Source organism: Wyeomyia smithii, chromosome 3, assembly GCF_029784165.1.
Source record: "Wyeomyia smithii strain HCP4-BCI-WySm-NY-G18 chromosome 3, ASM2978416v1, whole genome shotgun sequence".
NCBI classification, from domain to species: domain Eukaryota; kingdom Metazoa; phylum Arthropoda; class Insecta; order Diptera; family Culicidae; genus Wyeomyia; species Wyeomyia smithii.
In genome coordinates, this window is record NC_073696.1 from 261,953,090 (window position 1) to 261,971,773 (window position 18,684).

At 40.1% G+C, this 18,684-nt stretch overlaps 3 protein-coding genes across 3 annotated transcripts; 2 read left to right on the forward strand and 1 right to left on the reverse strand.

Annotated features, from left to right (window-relative positions):
• Positions 1 to 3,196: 3,196 nt before the first annotated feature.
• Positions 3,197 to 7,539, forward strand: LOC129731177 (uncharacterized). Its single transcript, XM_055690984.1, has 10 exons — positions 3,197 to 3,942; positions 4,008 to 4,168; positions 4,231 to 4,381; positions 4,438 to 4,703; positions 4,759 to 4,897; positions 4,960 to 5,127; positions 5,187 to 5,387; positions 5,457 to 5,576; positions 5,644 to 5,820; positions 5,886 to 7,539. The coding sequence occupies exons 1-10, from the start codon at positions 3,870 to 3,872 to the stop codon at positions 6,212 to 6,214; spliced, it is 1,785 nt and encodes a 594-aa protein (XP_055546959.1). The 5' UTR covers positions 3,197 to 3,869; the 3' UTR covers positions 6,215 to 7,539.
• Positions 7,540 to 7,577: 38 nt separating this feature from the next.
• On the reverse strand, positions 7,578 to 8,372 carry LOC129731178 (uncharacterized protein C1orf131). Its single transcript, XM_055690985.1, has 2 exons — positions 8,291 to 8,372; positions 7,578 to 8,234 (listed from the first exon to the last, which is right to left on the reverse strand). The coding sequence occupies exon 2, from the start codon at positions 8,208 to 8,210 to the stop codon at positions 7,617 to 7,619; it is 594 nt and encodes a 197-aa protein (XP_055546960.1). The 5' UTR covers positions 8,211 to 8,234; positions 8,291 to 8,372; the 3' UTR covers positions 7,578 to 7,616.
• Positions 8,373 to 15,506: 7,134 nt separating this feature from the next.
• Positions 15,507 to 18,676, forward strand: LOC129731726 (nucleolar complex protein 4 homolog A). Its single transcript, XM_055691949.1, has 5 exons — positions 15,507 to 15,757; positions 15,934 to 16,051; positions 16,114 to 17,079; positions 17,148 to 17,341; positions 17,406 to 18,676. Exons 1-5 carry the CDS (start codon positions 15,623 to 15,625, stop codon positions 17,529 to 17,531), a joined length of 1,539 nt encoding a protein of 512 aa, XP_055547924.1. The 5' UTR covers positions 15,507 to 15,622; the 3' UTR covers positions 17,532 to 18,676.
• The last annotated feature ends 8 nt before the right edge of the window (positions 18,677 to 18,684 follow it).

The window sequence follows — 18,684 nt, forward strand, 5'->3', positions numbered from 1 at the left end:
TAAGGGAATATTTAAGTAAAAATGGGATCGTACTACAGCAGACCGCTCCATACAGCCCGCAGCAGAATGGAAAAGTAGAGAGAGCTAATCGTTCATTGGTGGAATGACACGGTGCTTGTTGTTGGAAGCGAAATTGAAAAAAAAGTATTGGGGCGAGGCGGTAATGACTGCTTGTTATTTGATTAATCGTCTTCCCTCTTCCAGCTTGCATTGTACACCCTATGAGCTTTGGTATAGGAAGAAGCCTAAATACGACCACTTGCGAGTATTCGGATCGAATGCCTGGGTGCATGTACCGGCTGAAAAGCGGAGAAAGTTGGATGAGAAAGCCACTAAGCTCAAATTTGTCGGATATGCCGAGAACAGGAAGGCTTATCGCTTCCTCGATACCAGTACCGATCGAATTCAAATAAGTCGCGATGCGAAATTCTTAGAATTGGAAATGGATTCGCAGGCGTCTTTGCCGATAAAAACCAAACACCAATCCACTGAAATGGAAGTACTGCTTGGAAGCAATGAAACACCGAATCAAGTAGGAGAAGATGAAGCTTGTTGTAGTGACGTTAATCAAGAAGGTTTAGACGAAACACTACAACCGAATGCAGTGGATACCAGTTACGATAGTGCCTCAGAGAACGAGTTTTTTGGCGATGCAGAAGAACCAGTGTTTGAAGGATTTTCTCCAGAATTAAGACGTTCTTCGAGAATCAACAAAGGTAAAAGGCCAGGGCGTTTCAATGTGGAAGCTAATGTGTGTTTTGCGAAAGAGAAACCCCGTAATGTTGCGGAGGCTAGAACATCAAATGATGCTGTAAATTGGGAAAAGGCCATGCAGGAGAAATTGTTAAGTCATGACACGAATGGAACGTGGGAATTGACTGAGTTGCCTGCCGGGAGAAAAGCAATAGGTAGTAGATGGGTATTTAGGAGGAAATTTGATGCACTTGGCAAAGTAGTTAAGTACAGAGCTCGATTGGTAGCGCAAGGGTATTCGCAAAAACAAGGTGTGGACTACGAAGAAGTATACGCGCCCGTTACAAGCACAACATCTTTCAGGGTGTTACTAGCTGTTGCGAGCCGGAACAACGTTCCGCTTATACATCTTGATGTCAAAACTGCATACCTACACGGCGAGCTTCAGGAGGAGTTATTCATGAAGCAACCTCCAGGTTTCGAAGTGAGAGGAAAAGAAGATCAAGTGTGTCGCCTAAGACGTAGCATTTATGGTTTAAAACAAAGTGCCAGATGCTGGAATAATCGTTTACACGACATCTTGATAAGGATGGGATTTATACAGAGCTCGGCAGATGCCTGTTTGTGTGTCAAAACTATCAATGGAAAGTTAGCATATCTGCTGGTGTATGTCGATGACATCGTTCTGGGTTGCACTAATGAAGCAGCCACTCTTCAAGTTTTGAAAGGATTGAAAATGCAGCTGGATATAACGAATCTCGGAGAACTAAAATTCTTCTTGGGCATGGAAATCGCTCGCGAGAAGGGAAAATACAGTTTGAGCTTGTGTAGTTATATTGAAAGGTTAGCTGCTCGATTTGGATTGACAAACGCCAAACATGCAAAAACACCTATGGATGAAGGATTTTTATAACAGAAATCCGAAGAAAAATTGGAAGACCCATCGGTTTACAGGAGTTTAGTGGCCGCATTGCTTTACGTAGCAGTACACGCACGGCCGGATATCTCTGTGAGCACTTCCATTTTAGACAGACAAGTTAGCAATCCTTCACAGGCTGCCTGGGTAGCTGCAAAAAGAGTGGTGCGCTATCTTCTTGGCACAAAGTCTTGGAAACTTTCGTTTGATGGGGAGACAGGAGATCTTATCGGCTTTGCCGATGCTGACTGGGCAGGCGAAGTGGCATGTCGGAAATCTACGTCCGGTTTTGCTTTCTTGTTCGATGGCGCAGCTATTTTATGGATAAGTCGCAAACAATGTTCAGTGACTCTCTCTCCAATGGAAGCGGAGCACGTCTCTCTGTGTGAAGCATGTCAGGAAGTTATATGGTTAAGAGCGTTACTAAAGGACTTGGGTGAAAAGCAACAACATGCTACAGTAATTCATGAAGACAACCAAAGGTGCATAGCTTTCAACAAATCGGAACGAGTTACGAGAAGGTCCAAGCATATTGAAACTAAGGAACAGTTCGTGAAAAATATATGCATAGAAAACAAAGTCGAAATTAGATACTGCTCAACAGATTCAATGGCGGCAGACCTACTAACGAAGCCTCTAGGGGCTCTGAAACTTCGGCGTTTTTCGGAAATGTTAGGAATGCAGACTAAGACGGTACGCACTGAGGAGGAGTGTAAAAATTAACAGTGCGCCCCCCGTTTAGCTCTAGCGTTTAAGTATTTCCGCTGTCAAGCACACACACACTCACACATTTCGTTATCTTTCTATTCATTCCAACTTAAGACACTGTGAGACGTACATGTTATTAAATATCGTTCTTTTCTAATTTATTTCCGTGGTCTAAAGACATCTTTTACAATCCGAAACCCCTCCACAATGACAACAGTTTTATGTTTATTGTTACTACAACATTTGTTTCAGAGTACCGTACCGGTCGCTGCTGAACGCGCTAGAGAAATAGTAGCCGGGCCTCCGGGAAGCATCGCGCTCTCAAATTTGGCAGCCCGGTAACAGCGCTGCTAAAGGTTTTTGCTGGATGAAACGTCAAACAGAGACGATAGCAACGACCGGTGTGACAACGGGTGAGTGCGTAAAATAGCCGCGCTGTACACAGTCGCCATAACAACTTAAATAGCAGCGCACTGTTACGGCTGCTAAATTTGAGAGCACGATGCTCCCCGGATGCTCGGCTACTATTTCTCTAGCGCGTTTAGCAGTGACCGGTACGGTATGAAGTGATGATAGAGCGCTACCAAACGGGGTATAGAAGCGCACTGTTAAGGATGCCCTAAGTTATACGAGTCGAAAGAAAAAGTTAGTCAAAATTGCGCTTTTGAAGAGATCTGGCACCTCTGACATGTGAAACCTAGTTGCCAAAATGGCTGTTTTTTTCATCGCTTATCTCTCTCTCTCTGGGTATCTCTGGTGTCATCGTCTGATTCTATACCGTTCTCTTGTACACAAAATCCCTTAAGCAATTGTCAGTCAGGTGAGCTGCAGAATTAAAATTCCTTTCATCTCTTTTCTTCATAGAAAAGTGAGAAAAAAACACAACAGCAACGTCGTCATCGCCCTTATCGGGAATACTGCAAACGCGATAACATAATAAAGTAAAGAGGACAAAAACTGCAAAATTTTCATTATTTTCTCCAGCTACAGATAGACCGTCATAATTGCACAAGGGTGAAAAGAGCTGTTCGAATTTCACATTACACTGTATTCTGCTGTGCCTGCTTTTGGTGTCGCGGTTCGTGGGTGTCTGTCTAGCGCTAGAGTGTTGGGTGTTTCGCATCCGCTGCGCAGTCCTGATTTTTGCGAAGAAAAATGCTGTGAAAGATAAATTGTATTAAATATTTGTCTCCTAAAAATAACGCATTCTGTTTTTGGAAGCGATAATTCATTTGGGCGTCGAATAACGTTAGACTAGAGCAGCGCTTAAAGTGCACTTTTTCCGAACAAAAATTGAACCAGCGACGTAGAAGTAAAGCTGTAAAATCATCGCCAACAAATTTACATAAAATTTGCGACAACAGCGACGTTCAAACTGTGCAGTGAATAGTGAAATATTACCGTTAATTTTTCTTTATGATAAAAGTTGTCTGTTTTGAGTTTTGTTAAACGACTATGAATTCTGATAGCTAGGAGATTTACCAGATTTAGTTTCGTTAAGTATAAAGTATTCAGATATAGTGAAACCGTTCTAATCACGTAATCAGAGAGAATGGGTGGACTAAGTTTCTACAACCAGCTGCTGATTAGCTTTTTGCTATCACTGCTAGTTCTTGCCGGCACTGGTGAGTCACAGAAACGGAACATTTGTTGAGCAATGGAATGAATTTGTACTCCTTTGTCACTACAGTTTCAGCGTCCGATTATAAAATCGATCTGAAAACATCCGGTTCCGTCGTCCTTGGGGGTACGGTGGAGTTCTACGCTACACTGCTAACGGACGGAAAGCCTGTCAACGATAACTACGAGGTAGTTTGGTCAGATAACTTGAACCCACCCCACACACAAGAGGTGAGTATATACTGGAATGTTTCGAAGCTAAGAATTGAATTCATACATGATTTTTAACGCAGGGTGGAGGAAAAATTCCGCACTTCAACTGGACTCAAAGTTATGACAATAAAGTTCAGCCAGGAACTTACAGAACTCAGATTATCGTTCGGAAGTTGTACTTCATCACCTACATCGAAGTGGCACGTAAAGCCATAGAGTTTAACTTGACTGGTGAGCATTTAATTTCATTTTGCTTACGTATTTTATTCGCAATTATTCTATGTTAGGTTTGCTCAATGGTCAAATGCAGTTGGCTCAAAATCAGTCCATTGTTGACTCGGAATACGTATCCAGCGCCTTGGCATTAAATCAGACAATCATTTTCACCGATAGCGATTCAAAGGTGCTGGAAAATGCGGCCTATATCCGAACTTACTGGTTTGTCAATTGTCAGTATCTTGGAACAGCTGATGAGCTCACCAAGCTAAGTAACTTTACGAAAGAGAATGAGGAATATACCATCGAAGCGCTGGTAGTGGCATCGTTTGAAAAGGTATCGCGACTTTTAAATTTCAGTTGATTCGATCAAAAGAATGTTTATTTTTCAGTTACCAGAACCGACGACTACCACTACAACAACTACAACAACTACTACCACGACTACAACAACTACTACTACTACAACTACTCCAGCTACTACAACAACTACTACTCCTATGACTACCACCACCAGCACAACAACTCAAGGTAGGTTGAAGGAGTAATTTTTGCTTTAGGTTTTGTCTAACTTTCAACGTGTTGCATCATAGCACCCCCCAATTCTACCACCACATTGTCAACCACAACTTCCGGTACGACGGTAAGTCCGGGCACCTCCACACAGCCATCACAAGCGAACGGTAGTCGACGTCGCCGAGGGGTGAAGGAAACTCTCGCCAGTGTTAGTCCGGTACTTCTTGGAATGGTTGATGGGCAGAGTAAGTATATAATAATAATAATAATAATGTAATATTAATAATATTATTTCTTGTTTCAGACATACTGAATGGAGAAAAGATTCCGGCCCACATGCTGGAAACAAGCAGTGAAGATAGTTTTAGTCGTGTTATCAAAAAAGTTGACCCTACGTTTAACATTGAAGACTCCCGACAGCCGTTTGTCTGTGGTAACAGTTCGAGGATTCCCCCTGATCCTAAAAAGACTTACGGGCATTTCGTTAGGAAAATAGTTGTTCAAAGTGAGTAACAATCCAGGAGTAGTTGTATTGGAAACTAATATTCTGATTGTCAATATGATTTTCAAATAGATCCAATTACTAAGTTCAACGTTACCGGGCCCCAGTGGGTACAAAAAGGTGACATGGTTGACCTCGTGTTTCAATGTTCCGGATCGCCACCGTTTCAGTTTTGCTACGATGTCAATAATGGTATGGATAGTATTATAGTCCCCAAAAAATGAAATGTGGTTACTGTTTAAATCTTGTTTGTTTTTAGGTCAGCACAATGTCACTACGAATGAAACATGTCACGGCAGTTGGATTGCCAACCAACAATATTGCAAGTTCAACTTCAGGCGGTACTTTTTCAGCAAAGAGCAGCGCTCACTAGTAGTTTTTCTGAAAAATCACGTATCGGAACGCGTTTCCCAGGTGGGGCTGCAAATCTATGAAAGTGAGTATCGCTGATTTCAATGTTTATTGTAGAAATTCTCTACAGCTATGTCTCCCTGCTAACAGATCAACCGAAATCCCAGCTTTCAGTGATTGTGGTCCCGATTGGGTTCTGCCTGGTTGCCGTAATAATAGTAGTATTCGGGGTTGCTTACTACATTCAAAATCGGGAACGATTTATCGTTGAAGTAGCCGATTTCAACTTTGGCGATACAAACTCCCTGGATGAGGACATGGAGTACAAGACATTCCAGCAGCGGCTGATCGACAGTTTGCGAGATTCCGTGCGGTTCCCTCGGTTTCGGGTGGGTTCGAGTAGCGCTAGCGACGACGGCGACGATATGTCACCATCGGCGGTGGGCGAAAGTTCACTCCGGTACGGTTCGATGACCTAAGGAACGCCACGTTTACGGTAGGATCTGCTTTACTATGTTTTTCTAGATTGGATTGTACGTTTTCAAAAGCTGCAGAAACAGTGTGTAGATCATCATGGTTCACGTTAAGCTTGCACTTCTATCCGCCCAGCATTGTGCAGTAAGGAACTGATCGGATACCGACTTAAAAAACTTGTCTGTTGAACTGCTTCTATTCAACTATGGTTACTTCTAGCCATACAATTTAAAATACTTCCTTTTGCTATTGTAAATTTAGCGACCTTGGCATACATTTGGTTGTGTCTAATATATTTTTGTTAAGTCAAACTTTAATTTCGCAATATCTGTTTTTCTGAATCGGATGCTTTTTAATAAAAACATCAATTAAGATGCATTGTCTATTATAAAAATACTCAGCATTTAGTGAGCATTTTAATTACTACAAAACTTGGAAGAGGGCAGATTTTTTTGCTGGCAGAGTCTTTTTGCTGGTTAGTGATATACAGTGGATCGCGAGAAATTTGAACGAATTTAAAAATTGTTTTTAAACAAAGCTTTCGTGAAAATTTTGAAATTAAATTTAGGTTTTTCGCATTTTCGCTCATTGGTCAAGAGACAGAATTATTATTACCTGAGATATATCGTCCTGTGTTGAATTGTTACAAAAAATACTCACGCAGTAGTCAGATCCGGACAACCAACAGCCATTTCAGTAGTGAGTGCCGTTCAAGACGATCAGTTCTTTCTCACAGTCAAAATTTTCCAATAATTGATGAATAACTGCAAGCACATAATTCTACAGAAGTAAAAAAAAACCTTAAGACTGCATTGAAAAACAAAGAATTAAAAACAGAGTGAAATCTAGTTGAATAGTTCGTTCGAAATATAAACATAAAAACCTGCACAGAATTGCGATCTGATACTACCTATAAAACCATTTCTCTATCAAATTGCTTGCAGCACCCATTTGTTTTGTTCAAGCTCACAACCATTATTTTTGCACATCAGCATCCCCATTGTTCTTTTTGATTGCTTTTGCTTAAACAATGTGTTACTACTCTATTATATAATTATGTTAATCATATGTGATATTCCAATAATTTTTAACATTTTGCATTTTGTTTCAATCGATTGGTAATTCGACGACAGTCAGTAAGAGTCATGCTTTCAGATGAGGTAAAAAATAACCTAATAAGCACAGAGGTTTTTAAACAAAAAAGTGTACATATAACTACTATAGAAACAATCAATTATAACTGTATCATAGCGTAAGATATATTGTCCGAATGGTGTTAGGAATATCTGGATTAACTAAATACAATACGGACCACCATTGTTCGATCGTATTACACTCTGGCAATTAATTTAAAAATAAAACATCCCGAAATTTTCAGCAATCTTTATTCCACCTCCATTTACAACGTTATCTTTTTCGTCTCTTCTTGTCCGCTATGGTCGGATTCACAACCCCGTAGTGTTTGGTAACCGAACCAGGATTGGTGGATTTCTGACGGACCCGTAGCTGGCGCTGTTGGAAGGATTTGGCCGCCCCGAAGCTTTGCCCCTTCCGGCGCCGGTTAGAGCGTTCCTCATCCTGCTTTTCACGTTTACGTTCCTCGAGAATTTCCTTATAATTTCGGTACATTTTTTTTGGTGGTTTAGCGCCCAGTTTGATTGCCAGGGCGACTTTGGCTTCGTGCTTGGTTTCACGGTCCAGTCCGGATATGCCGAAATTGATAACTTCCTTGCGAGCCTGGCTGATGTCAAAAAGGCGAGGGTCCTTCTGCTGTTTGGGCTTTCTTCTACGTGCATCATCAAAAATGTCTCCAATATCTGGATCAGTTTCGGTGCCACTTCCTGCTTCTTGAGGTTCCGAACCTATCAGCGAAGGTTTCGGTATTTTGGGTTTACTTGCTTTCGCCTTAGTGGGCTCGAAAACTGTTACTTTGAAGTCATCCTGTCCGTCGAGTTTTATTAGCTGCGATGCCTTTGTCTGAATCGGAACAAAATTACTCATCTCGTTCCAATACTCCTTCAGAAACTGTAAGTGTTTTTTATGTTTCAACTAATATTACATTTACGTTGTTTTCTGGTTACAACTCGTGAAGTTTAATTTATCCGAAACAATAACAATTACTTTCCATTCTCGTGTAAATTGTTCATCTAATGTGTAGTTTTTACTCAAACGTTAACCGAAAACGTCAAAACCGTGTACACGCTCAATCATGTCTGCTCAATGCCGGAGTTAAATCTACTAAATTTGTTTTGCTTGCGGTGAGGAACATTGATTATATTACGTAACGCGAAATTTGGCAATTTTCACAAAACGTGCCTAATAAATAAATAACTAATTTGCGGTATACTCGAAAATAAAAATTACGATGTATTTTGCGTTGAGAACAGTGATCGGACAATGTTTTTTATTGTAACCATAAAAAACATGATATTTTTACTGTAAGCTTGCAAACGATTTTTGTCATTATCATGTTTTAACAACGTTTTTCGTTGTTGCGTCTACCACCGACAGTATTTTTACCATGAAAAACATTGTCAGTGATTCTAAATGTATGGGGAAAATGCCTGAGAAAATGCTGTTAAGATGCACAACAACCCCCCTTTGTTATGGTAAAAATGACACAATGTTTTTTATTGTTCTGGAGTTAAATTATGGTATAACTATAACTATACTACAATTACAGCAACGTTTAAGGTTTTTTTGATGTCATTTTTTCGGGTAGTCACGGGTATAAATAAACCGTATTCATCATCATCCATTTATGGTATTGATCTGTGCTATATCAATTGATTTCAGTTTTTATCGTTTCATGAAGGTGCATGAAGAGTGGTTGATCGGGTACAGATTTGAAATGAAAAGTACAAATTTAAGTAAAATAAGACCACAAGCAAGATATTTGGCACAACCTGTATTGCTTTTCGATTGATTGATTGAATAATGATTAATCTTTTCTTTATTTATTCTTAACAGTTTTTTTAGTTGTTGGGTGATGCCGTTCGATATCACCCACTAGAACGGAACAAAAACCTTCATTCTTCATTTAAAGAACTGTGTATTCAAAAAAATTTACCTATGAGTATTGAATAAAAGTTTTCCGTCAAAATTTTTGATTCGTCCAAACGATGTCTTTTAATGTCTAAAACCGATCCTCATTTAATTTTTTTTCTTTTGGGTTATGACCCGGGACGTTTCGTCGGTTTATCACAGCATCATGCTTTTTAATTTTCTCTTTCTGTATTTTTTTTTTCAAGGATACTGCTGACATTCTATTGCTTCTAGTTGAGCAGTTGAATTTTTTGTAATTGGTACAGAAGGGTCTTTACGAAGAAGCTTTACGGCAACAGTTGCATTGGACCCGTATGTATTGACCCGTGAACAACGAATAAGTATGGATGATAAAATGAAATTCGATAGGATTCCCCAAATTGCCATCAAAGACCAGCGCGTAGTGGTAACGGTCATATTCCACTGTGTCCCAATGGATTACAATTCATAATATAGCAGATTTTAGCAAAAGCTTTGCGAATACAATCGCTGCTATCAGGTGACCATTTGGGGTCGGTTGAACAGTATGCATTGAAACAAGCATCGGTAAGGAATCTTGCTAAATCACTTGCACTGCATAGCAGGGATCGGGTGCTACTCATTTTTTTGCGTTCAAAGCACACGCCGTTTGGAGACTGCACATTAATTTCTAAAGAGACGAGTAAGAGCAGTTCAAATTGCACTGTACATTCGTTTCCAAAGAGACGAGTAAGTGCAGATAGCATGTCACAATACAATTCATCCGTCGCTTGCCGGAGATGTCTCTTATTCAGGGATCATTTTTTTACGAGTAGAATACACTAAGGTCGTTTTTTACGCGGGGGATGCGTTCCAAATTTGTATGGGCCCGCGTAGAAAACCACTTGTTTAAGTTACAAATATAACAAAGAAAACCGTCCTTAAACGTTAAAACCTCGTTTGAATATGATAGTGGCCAATCTAGAGACCAAAATTCAATATTTTAAATTTTGAGTACTTACACCAAAAATTGTGATTTTTTTTGAAAATTGATATATGATTACTCGTGGACTAAAACGGAAACGTGATTGAAATGAGGTCGATATCTTGTACCGTTTTTGAGTAATGGAGGATAGCAACCCGCGTTAAAAAAACGCGTAGAAAGCGACCTTACTGTACACGATGTTGGGAGACTGCTATGCTATGCTATGCACATGGTAAAGCACACAAATTAACTGTGTTTTAGTGAAATTTACTGTTGAAAAATAGTTTTTTAAGATAAGTGCGCGGAAAATGTGCTGCGCAGAATTATCCGCAGTCACGGTAGTTCCTACCTCAGAAAGTTTCTTGGGCTTTGTGCGTCTCTTTGTTGAGAGGGTGTTTGATCACGGCCAGTGATGCCACATATTCAGATTAATCTGTAGTTATACAGATTTTGTTTTCCGACATTTTCACGCATAAAGATTTTCTGGGTTTAATGAGGATGCGGATCACACCTTTTCAAAAAGTGAAAAATGAACCGTTCAACGCACATTGTTATTGTTTTGAAAGGTATGCTTCTATGTTGAACAACATACAGATTGAAGAAAATTGATCTTACAACACTAAATGAAGGCACAGCTTATTGCGTTTAAAGTAAAATCAGAAGTGAACAATCAGTCGACGTGTGGGGCACAATGAGCTCCTCACTGGGGCATAATGAGCATTCACGGGGTATTAGGGACGAATGACCGTTTGGGGTTAAAGTCCCTTTGAAAGGAATCAATCAATCAATCAATCACGGGGTATAATGAGCACTATTCTAGAACATATCTTGAAACTGTGTAGAAGTACAACTAATGGGCCAACGTTTGTCGCGAGATGCCGTGATACTTGGCGGCTTGTTTCGTGAATGTCCCGTCGCGCCTTATGGTGGCCAATTATGCCTGCTGTCTCTTTTTCTGACCGATTCGGTCTCAAGGATTTTCTAATATATGTTCGCACCATCACTGTAAACAAAAACTGACTATGGAAACAGATAAACTCACAAGTGTACTGAGATGAATTTCAGGTAAATTTATGTGACAAGGTGTGTTCATTTCACCCCACGATTGGGTGACCATTTCGGCCCTATCGAATTAGTTAAAGTTAATATGAGATTTTAACGCTAATTATAGCTTAAAATCAAAACTTCAATGATGGTGAAATTCGGGGTACGACCCATACGTCATATTGATCTGACTGCATACTTGATTGAGCCATTTAAACGACCGTAGAAGCTTATTTTGTAGTGCGCAATAATAATAATTTTTCCAACATCCGGGAACCAAGTTGATTTTTTCAATATATTTCCATATTTTATACAGACAAATCACTTTTGTTCTACATAAAGAGATACTGTAGTAACTACGGAAGAGTTTCACATACTATATTGAATTAAAAAATGCGTAGTTTCGCATAAAAGAGGGGTGCCCATTTTGCCCCGTGTGTTTATTATTAAGTGATTCCCCTACACAAATTTTAATGCAACATTCGTAGCAAATTTTGAACGCTTTCATTGCACATAATTGCACAGAGACATCTCCGGAAAGAGACGGATAAAGAGTGCTGTGCACGCAAAAAAAAGAGTAACACCCGATCTCTGATTATCAGGTAGAAAATCTCTCTCTCCTTCGTCTCTTACTCCTTCCAAATATTGGAGAAGTGCACAAGAATCTGCGAGACGCATGAAGATTTTTTGCACGGCTCTGAGTAGTTAGACGGTCCCTGCTGCATAGTGATACTTCACAATTAAAACTGGGTCTCGAGCTCAGCTGAAAAAATATATATAACTATAACTTTGGGATTTAAACGGTATTTCAGCATGAAAAAGCCGGTTGCCGAAAGTCGTCAGATTATTTGTCGAGGCTTCGACGAAAAAACTAAGCTTGACCAATCTCGTCTGAATTTTTTGCCGAATTTATCGTTGAACACTGTTGATGCCGAGGTCAGCAAAAATATTACTGATATCTCGGCACGAATTTCACTCGTTCCCGAACTTCGGCAACACAGCTGACATTCTTAGAAATCATTGGCCGCCATTTTTCTTTGTACAAATCTCTGCAAACGTATTAAACAGGAAGCGGATAAAAGTTTTGCTAAAATTTGTGTAAACTACAGATGTTTTCAAGCCGGAAGTCGAAAAAAGGGAAGTTCAGATTCGTGCGAAGTGGCAGTAGTGTACTTGTAAAAATCGTGTAACGCCAGTGCAAACAAGTACTAAGCGGAAAAAGCACCTCAAAGTGAAATGGACGCGGTTCAACAGAAACAGCAAGAGGAGGACGTGAAACTCTTGATTATTCCGTAAACATTCAATACTCAAAATTAATAAATTACTTATTTAGTGAAACTCATCGAGCTCACAATTTATCTTTTGAAAGAAAACTACTGAAGTTTCAGCGAAATTATTCTCTGCAATTGGATTCCGCTGAAAATCGCCTCTATTGTGCCGAAACATTCAGCTTATATAACCGAGAAGTCGTTAGACTAGTATGCCGCCTCTCGGTTATATCTGCCGAAAGCGCAGTAAAATGCGTACCGAGATTCTCGGCATAAGATTACATCTGTCAAATACAGGTTTCCCGAAATTCTCGGCAAAATAAATTCAGGCGAGATGGTTGCTGAGCACCCGGCTGTCCACATCTCGGCACAAATAATGCCGAGATTCGGCGAAATTTTTTAAGTGTGTTCGTCTCCAACCCTCAAAAGTGAAAATAACGTCCTCAGCCCGCGCCGTCAAACCGTTACACCATGTTCTGCTCATGACATAGAATAATATAAATGTTTCTATTTCTTGGAGTGTTGTTGGTTGCTTCTATGGTGTTTGTTTGCTCATTTTTTTAAATGTTTCATTCAAAATATGGCGTTTGCAAATCTACTTTTATTAACCGAAATAAAATTTAAAAAATCACAGGAGGGTTGTGCGCAAAGCCACAACCGCGAGGTTGAAGTAGAATTCTTTTACACAGCTCTACTTACGGCTGCATATTAACCTACGGCCGGGCGAAACGGTTCACGCCGCTTTTCGCGTTTAGCCTGTCAGAGGCCTAATGTGCACGGCCAACACAATAGAAAGGTGTTTTCACATTGAAAATTAGACACGGCCTTACTGGAGTAAGTGTTGGCAAATGCATCTACCACTAATACCGCCGCTATCGTACGAAAGCGCTTCGTTTCATGTGGGGAATAATATCAACAACGAAAAATGACGCGCGTCTAAGCACACCCGAACTGTTTCGCCATGCCGCTTTCATTTACTTCCTTATAACATCCGCCTCAAGGAAGTACCGCTGAGGCTGTTACCATACTGCTACTGGTACCTAAAACAATTAACTCTTCAAATTAAGTGTTTTATTTGTCCTCAAAAGAACAATTGTTCAATTCCATATCGGATATAATGCAATCGCAGCTCTGTAATATTCCCGACAGTAATATTCTTCTGAACAAAATGATCCAACTTTTCCATTAGAGGAAGTGCCGGCTGATGTACGGCAAAAATCTTGTCCGATCGCTCGCGTTTGCGTTCGTTCTCAGGCAGAGGCCTGAGACGTGGTGACCAACCACAGGGCAAGTGATTTGTTTAATTTGAAGGCAGCCACAGGCGCGACCCGCTGATATATTCTGTTACCGCTGAGTGCTGATATCTGCTGCTGCTGCTGTCAACGTTGTTGACGGTCCATCCAGTTCACCTTCCGACTAATGAATGTAGCTAGTTTTCCCAGAAACACTCTTTTATAGCCGAAGGGTGCTACGAAATAGGCCACGCCTTTCAGTTCAGGTTTACCATTTCCTTATGTTCTTTAGACGAATTATTCCACAATTCTCATTTGATTTTTGTATTCAGCGAATAAACACCGATGGTGCTCTCACACACGCAACGGTTTTAACCCGTATCTTATTGCGGTTTGTAACATCAAGCGATTTCGTTTGCTCGCTGTTGCGTGTCGCATCATGTTGCAACTTGGCAGCTGGGAGATGACGAAATTCTGTTTATGCTGATTGATTGAATCGACTTCATATTAGCTCTGCATAGTCGAACTAACTGCTTTTGTGAATGCGTTCTAACAGGGCAGTTTATAATTCAATGTCGGTCATGCTGATCGCAGCCTTTGCGCTGCCCCTACAGTGGGGGGTTTACTAAATAAAGTAAAAAAAAAATAGACAACTACAACAGAATTTGATTGCATCCCGCACAGAATGTCTGCTTGTGTTGATGCCAGAAAATTATTAACCTTCACTTACTTTTTATTTGCCTTGAAAAAAGCATTTTGCGGTTCAAAATCGGTTGCTAATTACAACCTTTGAGCTGCCCTAACATTGGGGGAATTAAGATACACGGACAACATGCACTGTGGAAGCTATTTTACATTCAGTAAATTCGACGGGTGCGACAGATTTGAATTGCTAGGATGTAACACAGAATGCTTGCTTGCATTGACAAAAATTATTAACTTTCAATGACTTGTTTATTTGCCTTCAAAAAGGCATTTTGATTTCCAAAATTGGATTTCCTGATGGCAATCTTCATGCTGCCCCAACACGGGGGGAATAATGGCTGTCTGGCGACACACGCTGGGAAGAACCGCGCTGCTCCTGGGACGTGGTGACCAACCACAGGGCTAGTGCTGCTGCTAAGGAAGGACGATTGCTGTTGTCGCTGTCTAGAACTATTATGAGCGGCTCCGGCCGAAACAGGCTCTTATATAGGCCAAATAGCATGTTTTCAATTGCAAGGTATATGATCCTGTCGACCGTGCTTGGGAAGCAATCATATAACGACCAATCAGAGGTCGAATTTTTCGTTTTGACAAGGCTTGACTATTTTCAATAGTACAATAGTGTGAATAATAAAATTACAATTATCTTATTTTGGGAAGAATCTTAGAAGATTTTCCAATCTATTGCTGCAAGAACGAAGGAAATCCATCGAATACTAACCGATTTATTAGCATTAGAAATTGGACATATTTTTAACTTTTTTCGGTTTTAGATTTTCATTTCACATCCCTATGTAGCCGAACTTCCTGAGAGAAGTATTCTACTTCAAAAGCCCCAAGTTTTAAATTAAGCTTTGAATCGCCAAAAGAAATAATACATTTGCGATCAAATGTATTCCAATTTCGTACCTTCGAATTAATTTAGAGTTCAATTTCACCCATTTTCGTGTCACTTTTAACAATCGTGTACATACGAGTTACAATACGGGATAGCAACCCTATACGCAACCACACACACGTGCAGTATGTGTCATGCAACTTGTCAAAACCTTTTTCTTCTCTCAATCCTTTCCGTGCGTGCCGTGCCGTCGTGAACGAAGTAGCAGTAGCAAGCAGACAGCAGCAGTTTTGGTGGTGTGGTTCAATATCGTTCCGGACAGATTTAAGTGTAGAAAAATGTCTGCTGCAACAGCTGCACATTCTCAATCTTCCTCTAAGTCTTTTGCGAAGCAGCTGAAATCGAAGACTAGTGAATTCCTGGCATCACCACGAAATACCAGACAACTGGAGGAAATTATTGGCTATCTGAAGGTATATTCTTAAAAGTTCACTCAATACGCAATGCAAAGAAAGAAAAAAAAACGCGAATTGTTCTAATGAATAATGCGATTTTTCTGCGTAGTGGTGAATAGGTTTCATAAAATGGAATCATTCTTTTGTTATATCAATTTGAACTGATATTTTCATCGATTATTTTTTCTGTTTAGGAATGCAATGCCAGAAAAGCGGCTGTGGTTCCATGTTTGCTGGCTCTGGAAACTATCTTTGTTGAACTACTCAGGCGGAATGAAATGCGAATTTGGGTAAAACCATTGAAGCCAGTCGGTGAGTAAAAGATGTGCTTTCAGGTTTCGAAAAATGTTAATTGAGTTGGTGGAATTTTGCAGAAACATCTTCCGATCTGGCTTACAAACAGTGTCTACAAGAACAGTATAAGGATGCGTTTAGTGCCATTCTGGAGGGATTTAACCATGATAAGCAAGCGGAGAGTACCCAATCGTTAACCACAGCGATGAAATTGATAGTGGCGGAAACCAAAAATCCACTGGAGCAAGGTGCCATTGCTTCCAACAATTTTCCACTGGGTAAACTTAAAAACATTCTCCAAGCGGTGCTTTCTTCGGAACGACTGAACACTCATCTGATCAATCGTTTCATGGAGTATGCCTCTCATTTAGATATAGTTTACTTTTGCTGGAAGGTATTACCGTCATTAGCACCGAAGGGATTCAGTCCCAACTCGGTTTTTATTCAAAATTTTATCAGCTTGCTTGGAGTTGTCTGTATCGGGGAAGAATCGCTCCACGATTCGCCTAGTTATTTGTGCGTCGAAATGGAAGAGGTCGACTATCCATACATTCGGAAACACATTAACAAAACCTGGTCATGTGTTATAAACTGGAAACACGACGAGGTTTGTCACCGGCAGGTTCTGATTCTACTGCTGGAGAAAGTTCTGGCTCATCTGGATAAACCAGTTCTTTTGACTGACTTCTTGATGGATTCATTGGATGTTGGTGGTGCCATTAGTTTGCTAGCATTGCAAGGCATTTTTGTAATGATTCAACAACACAACCTTACCTATCCAAACATCTACGAAAAACTTTATTCGATGTTCGAGCCAGAAATCTTCCACACGAAGTATAAAGCCCGCCTGTTCTATCTGGCGGACATATTTCTGAGCTCCACTCACTTACCAGAAGCGCTGGTCGCAGCGTTCGTAAAGCGGTTGGCTCGACTGGCACTGATTGCTCCACCACAGGATATCATTATCATTATGCGGTTCATTGGAAACCTGATACTGCGACATCCGGCTTTAAAGCGACTAATTTTCCATCCCAGCGGAGGTGAAGGTAAGTGGAATACTTCGCCTCAAATGTAGCTCTCATCACTAATGATTGTTTCGTTTGAATTTTTGCAGTATCTCAGGATCCATTCATTATGGAGGAACGTGATCCGGTGAAATCGAACGCCCTAGAGAGTTCCCTGTGGGAAGTTGCGGCACTCCAAGCGCATGTGCTGCCGTCAGTTGCCCAGGCTGCCAAATTTATTTCCAATCCACTCCCTAGTGTTGAGTGGGACTTGGCCTCGGTATTGGAGATTGACGAGGATGATGTAAGTTACATGTCTTGTAGCGTTTGCACAGCCGGCGTTATCTATTTGTTCGTTTTTTTTGCAGATTTTTGACAAAGAGATTGCCAAAAAATCCAAAGAATATGCCTTAAACGACCAGCGACCAACTTCGATATTTCTGAACTGCGGAAGTCAAGGTCAAAAGTTTTCACAGTTCTGGAAATTGTTTTAGAGCAACCACATGAGCTTTCTCTCACTGACTAGACATTCAAACTAACAAATTTCAAATCGGAATTTCAACACACGGTGTTCTTACTGAATTATGATGATCTTATGAAGCATCATACTTGAGCTTGGAGTAATGGCAAAACTGTTCAAACTAGTTGTTTTGTGCTAATTTGTGTTTGAGCTGCGTACCCTTTAAGGGTAACGGGTTTACATGCTATAGTCATACTACAAAATGTATAACGAATGCTATTTAACATATAACATATAGGCTACAACAAATGAATTATCCATAGAACGAACACACATTGACTAATGCAGCACAATATAGAAAAAATTGAAACAGAATTATTTCCTCGTAGGCATCAGGACGACACAATAATGTTTTAAATTTCCAAAACAGGAAATTTTGTCATAAGAATAAATCGGAGGGTTTTTTCCAAGTCGGACTAGTTTAAAATATTGATTTTGGCCATATTTATGTATCATATCGATCTGTGAACATGGTCAGCATATTTATCTAACCGACGAACTGCAAATCTTCATTTACAAAGTAGATCTGTAACATCTACAAAATTGTTATAAAAAACGTTCCTATGAGAGAAAAGTCATTAAAAAAACAATTACTAGCAGTCCAAGTTAGGTATCATCGTGCTTTGTTTCTTATCCATCAAATGCAGCACTATTATCTGGTATAATAAAAATAGTAGTACACGTTCATACAATCATAAGAAGCATCAAACAATGTCCGCACTGGAACGCATAACACGTTCGTATATATTGATGGTTCTATTGAATGTTATTTATTTTTAATCTTAGTGACACAGTGACACAGGTTGAAGGTAGAACATGAGAACCAATTGAAGATAAAAGGGCGCTGTCTTGTATCTCTGGACAGTGTCTGTATGCAGCCAATATATAACAGCCTATCTTACGAACAGAATATCACCCGAATATTTGCAAAACCAGCCAAGCGGAGCCCAAAAATTGTGATTCAAATTATGTTTGTTGATAATGTAGGCATAGCTTCTTCAGCTAGAGGGTAGACCTCTTCAATTTTTCTGCCCTCGTCGAATATTTGTGGGGGTTAGCGAACAGGAACACGGATGGTATGATATTAATTGAATAAACTACGCGTAACTGATCAACGTATTGGTTGT

Excerpts from the sequence above, each read along its gene's own strand:
- LOC129731726 (XM_055691949.1), top strand. The coding sequence starts at position 15,623 with ATGTCTGCTGCAACAGCTGCACATTCTCAATCTTCCTCTAAGTCTTTT. Across the intron at positions 15,758-15,933 it reads AAATTATTGGCTATCTGAAG|GAATGCAATGCCAGAAAAGC; the intron begins GTATATTCTTAA and ends TTTTCTGTTTAG. Across the intron at positions 17,080-17,147 it reads CCATCCCAGCGGAGGTGAAG|TATCTCAGGATCCATTCATT; the intron begins GTAAGTGGAATA and ends GAATTTTTGCAG.
- LOC129731178 (XM_055690985.1), bottom strand. The coding sequence starts at position 8,210 with ATGAGTAATTTTGTTCCGATTCAGACAAAGGCATCGCAGCTAATAAAA.
- LOC129731177 (XM_055690984.1), top strand. The coding sequence starts at position 3,870 with ATGGGTGGACTAAGTTTCTACAACCAGCTGCTGATTAGCTTTTTGCTA. Across the intron at positions 4,169-4,230 it reads ACCCACCCCACACACAAGAG|GGTGGAGGAAAAATTCCGCA; the intron begins GTGAGTATATAC and ends TTTTTAACGCAG. Across the intron at positions 4,382-4,437 it reads CATAGAGTTTAACTTGACTG|GTTTGCTCAATGGTCAAATG; the intron begins GTGAGCATTTAA and ends ATTCTATGTTAG.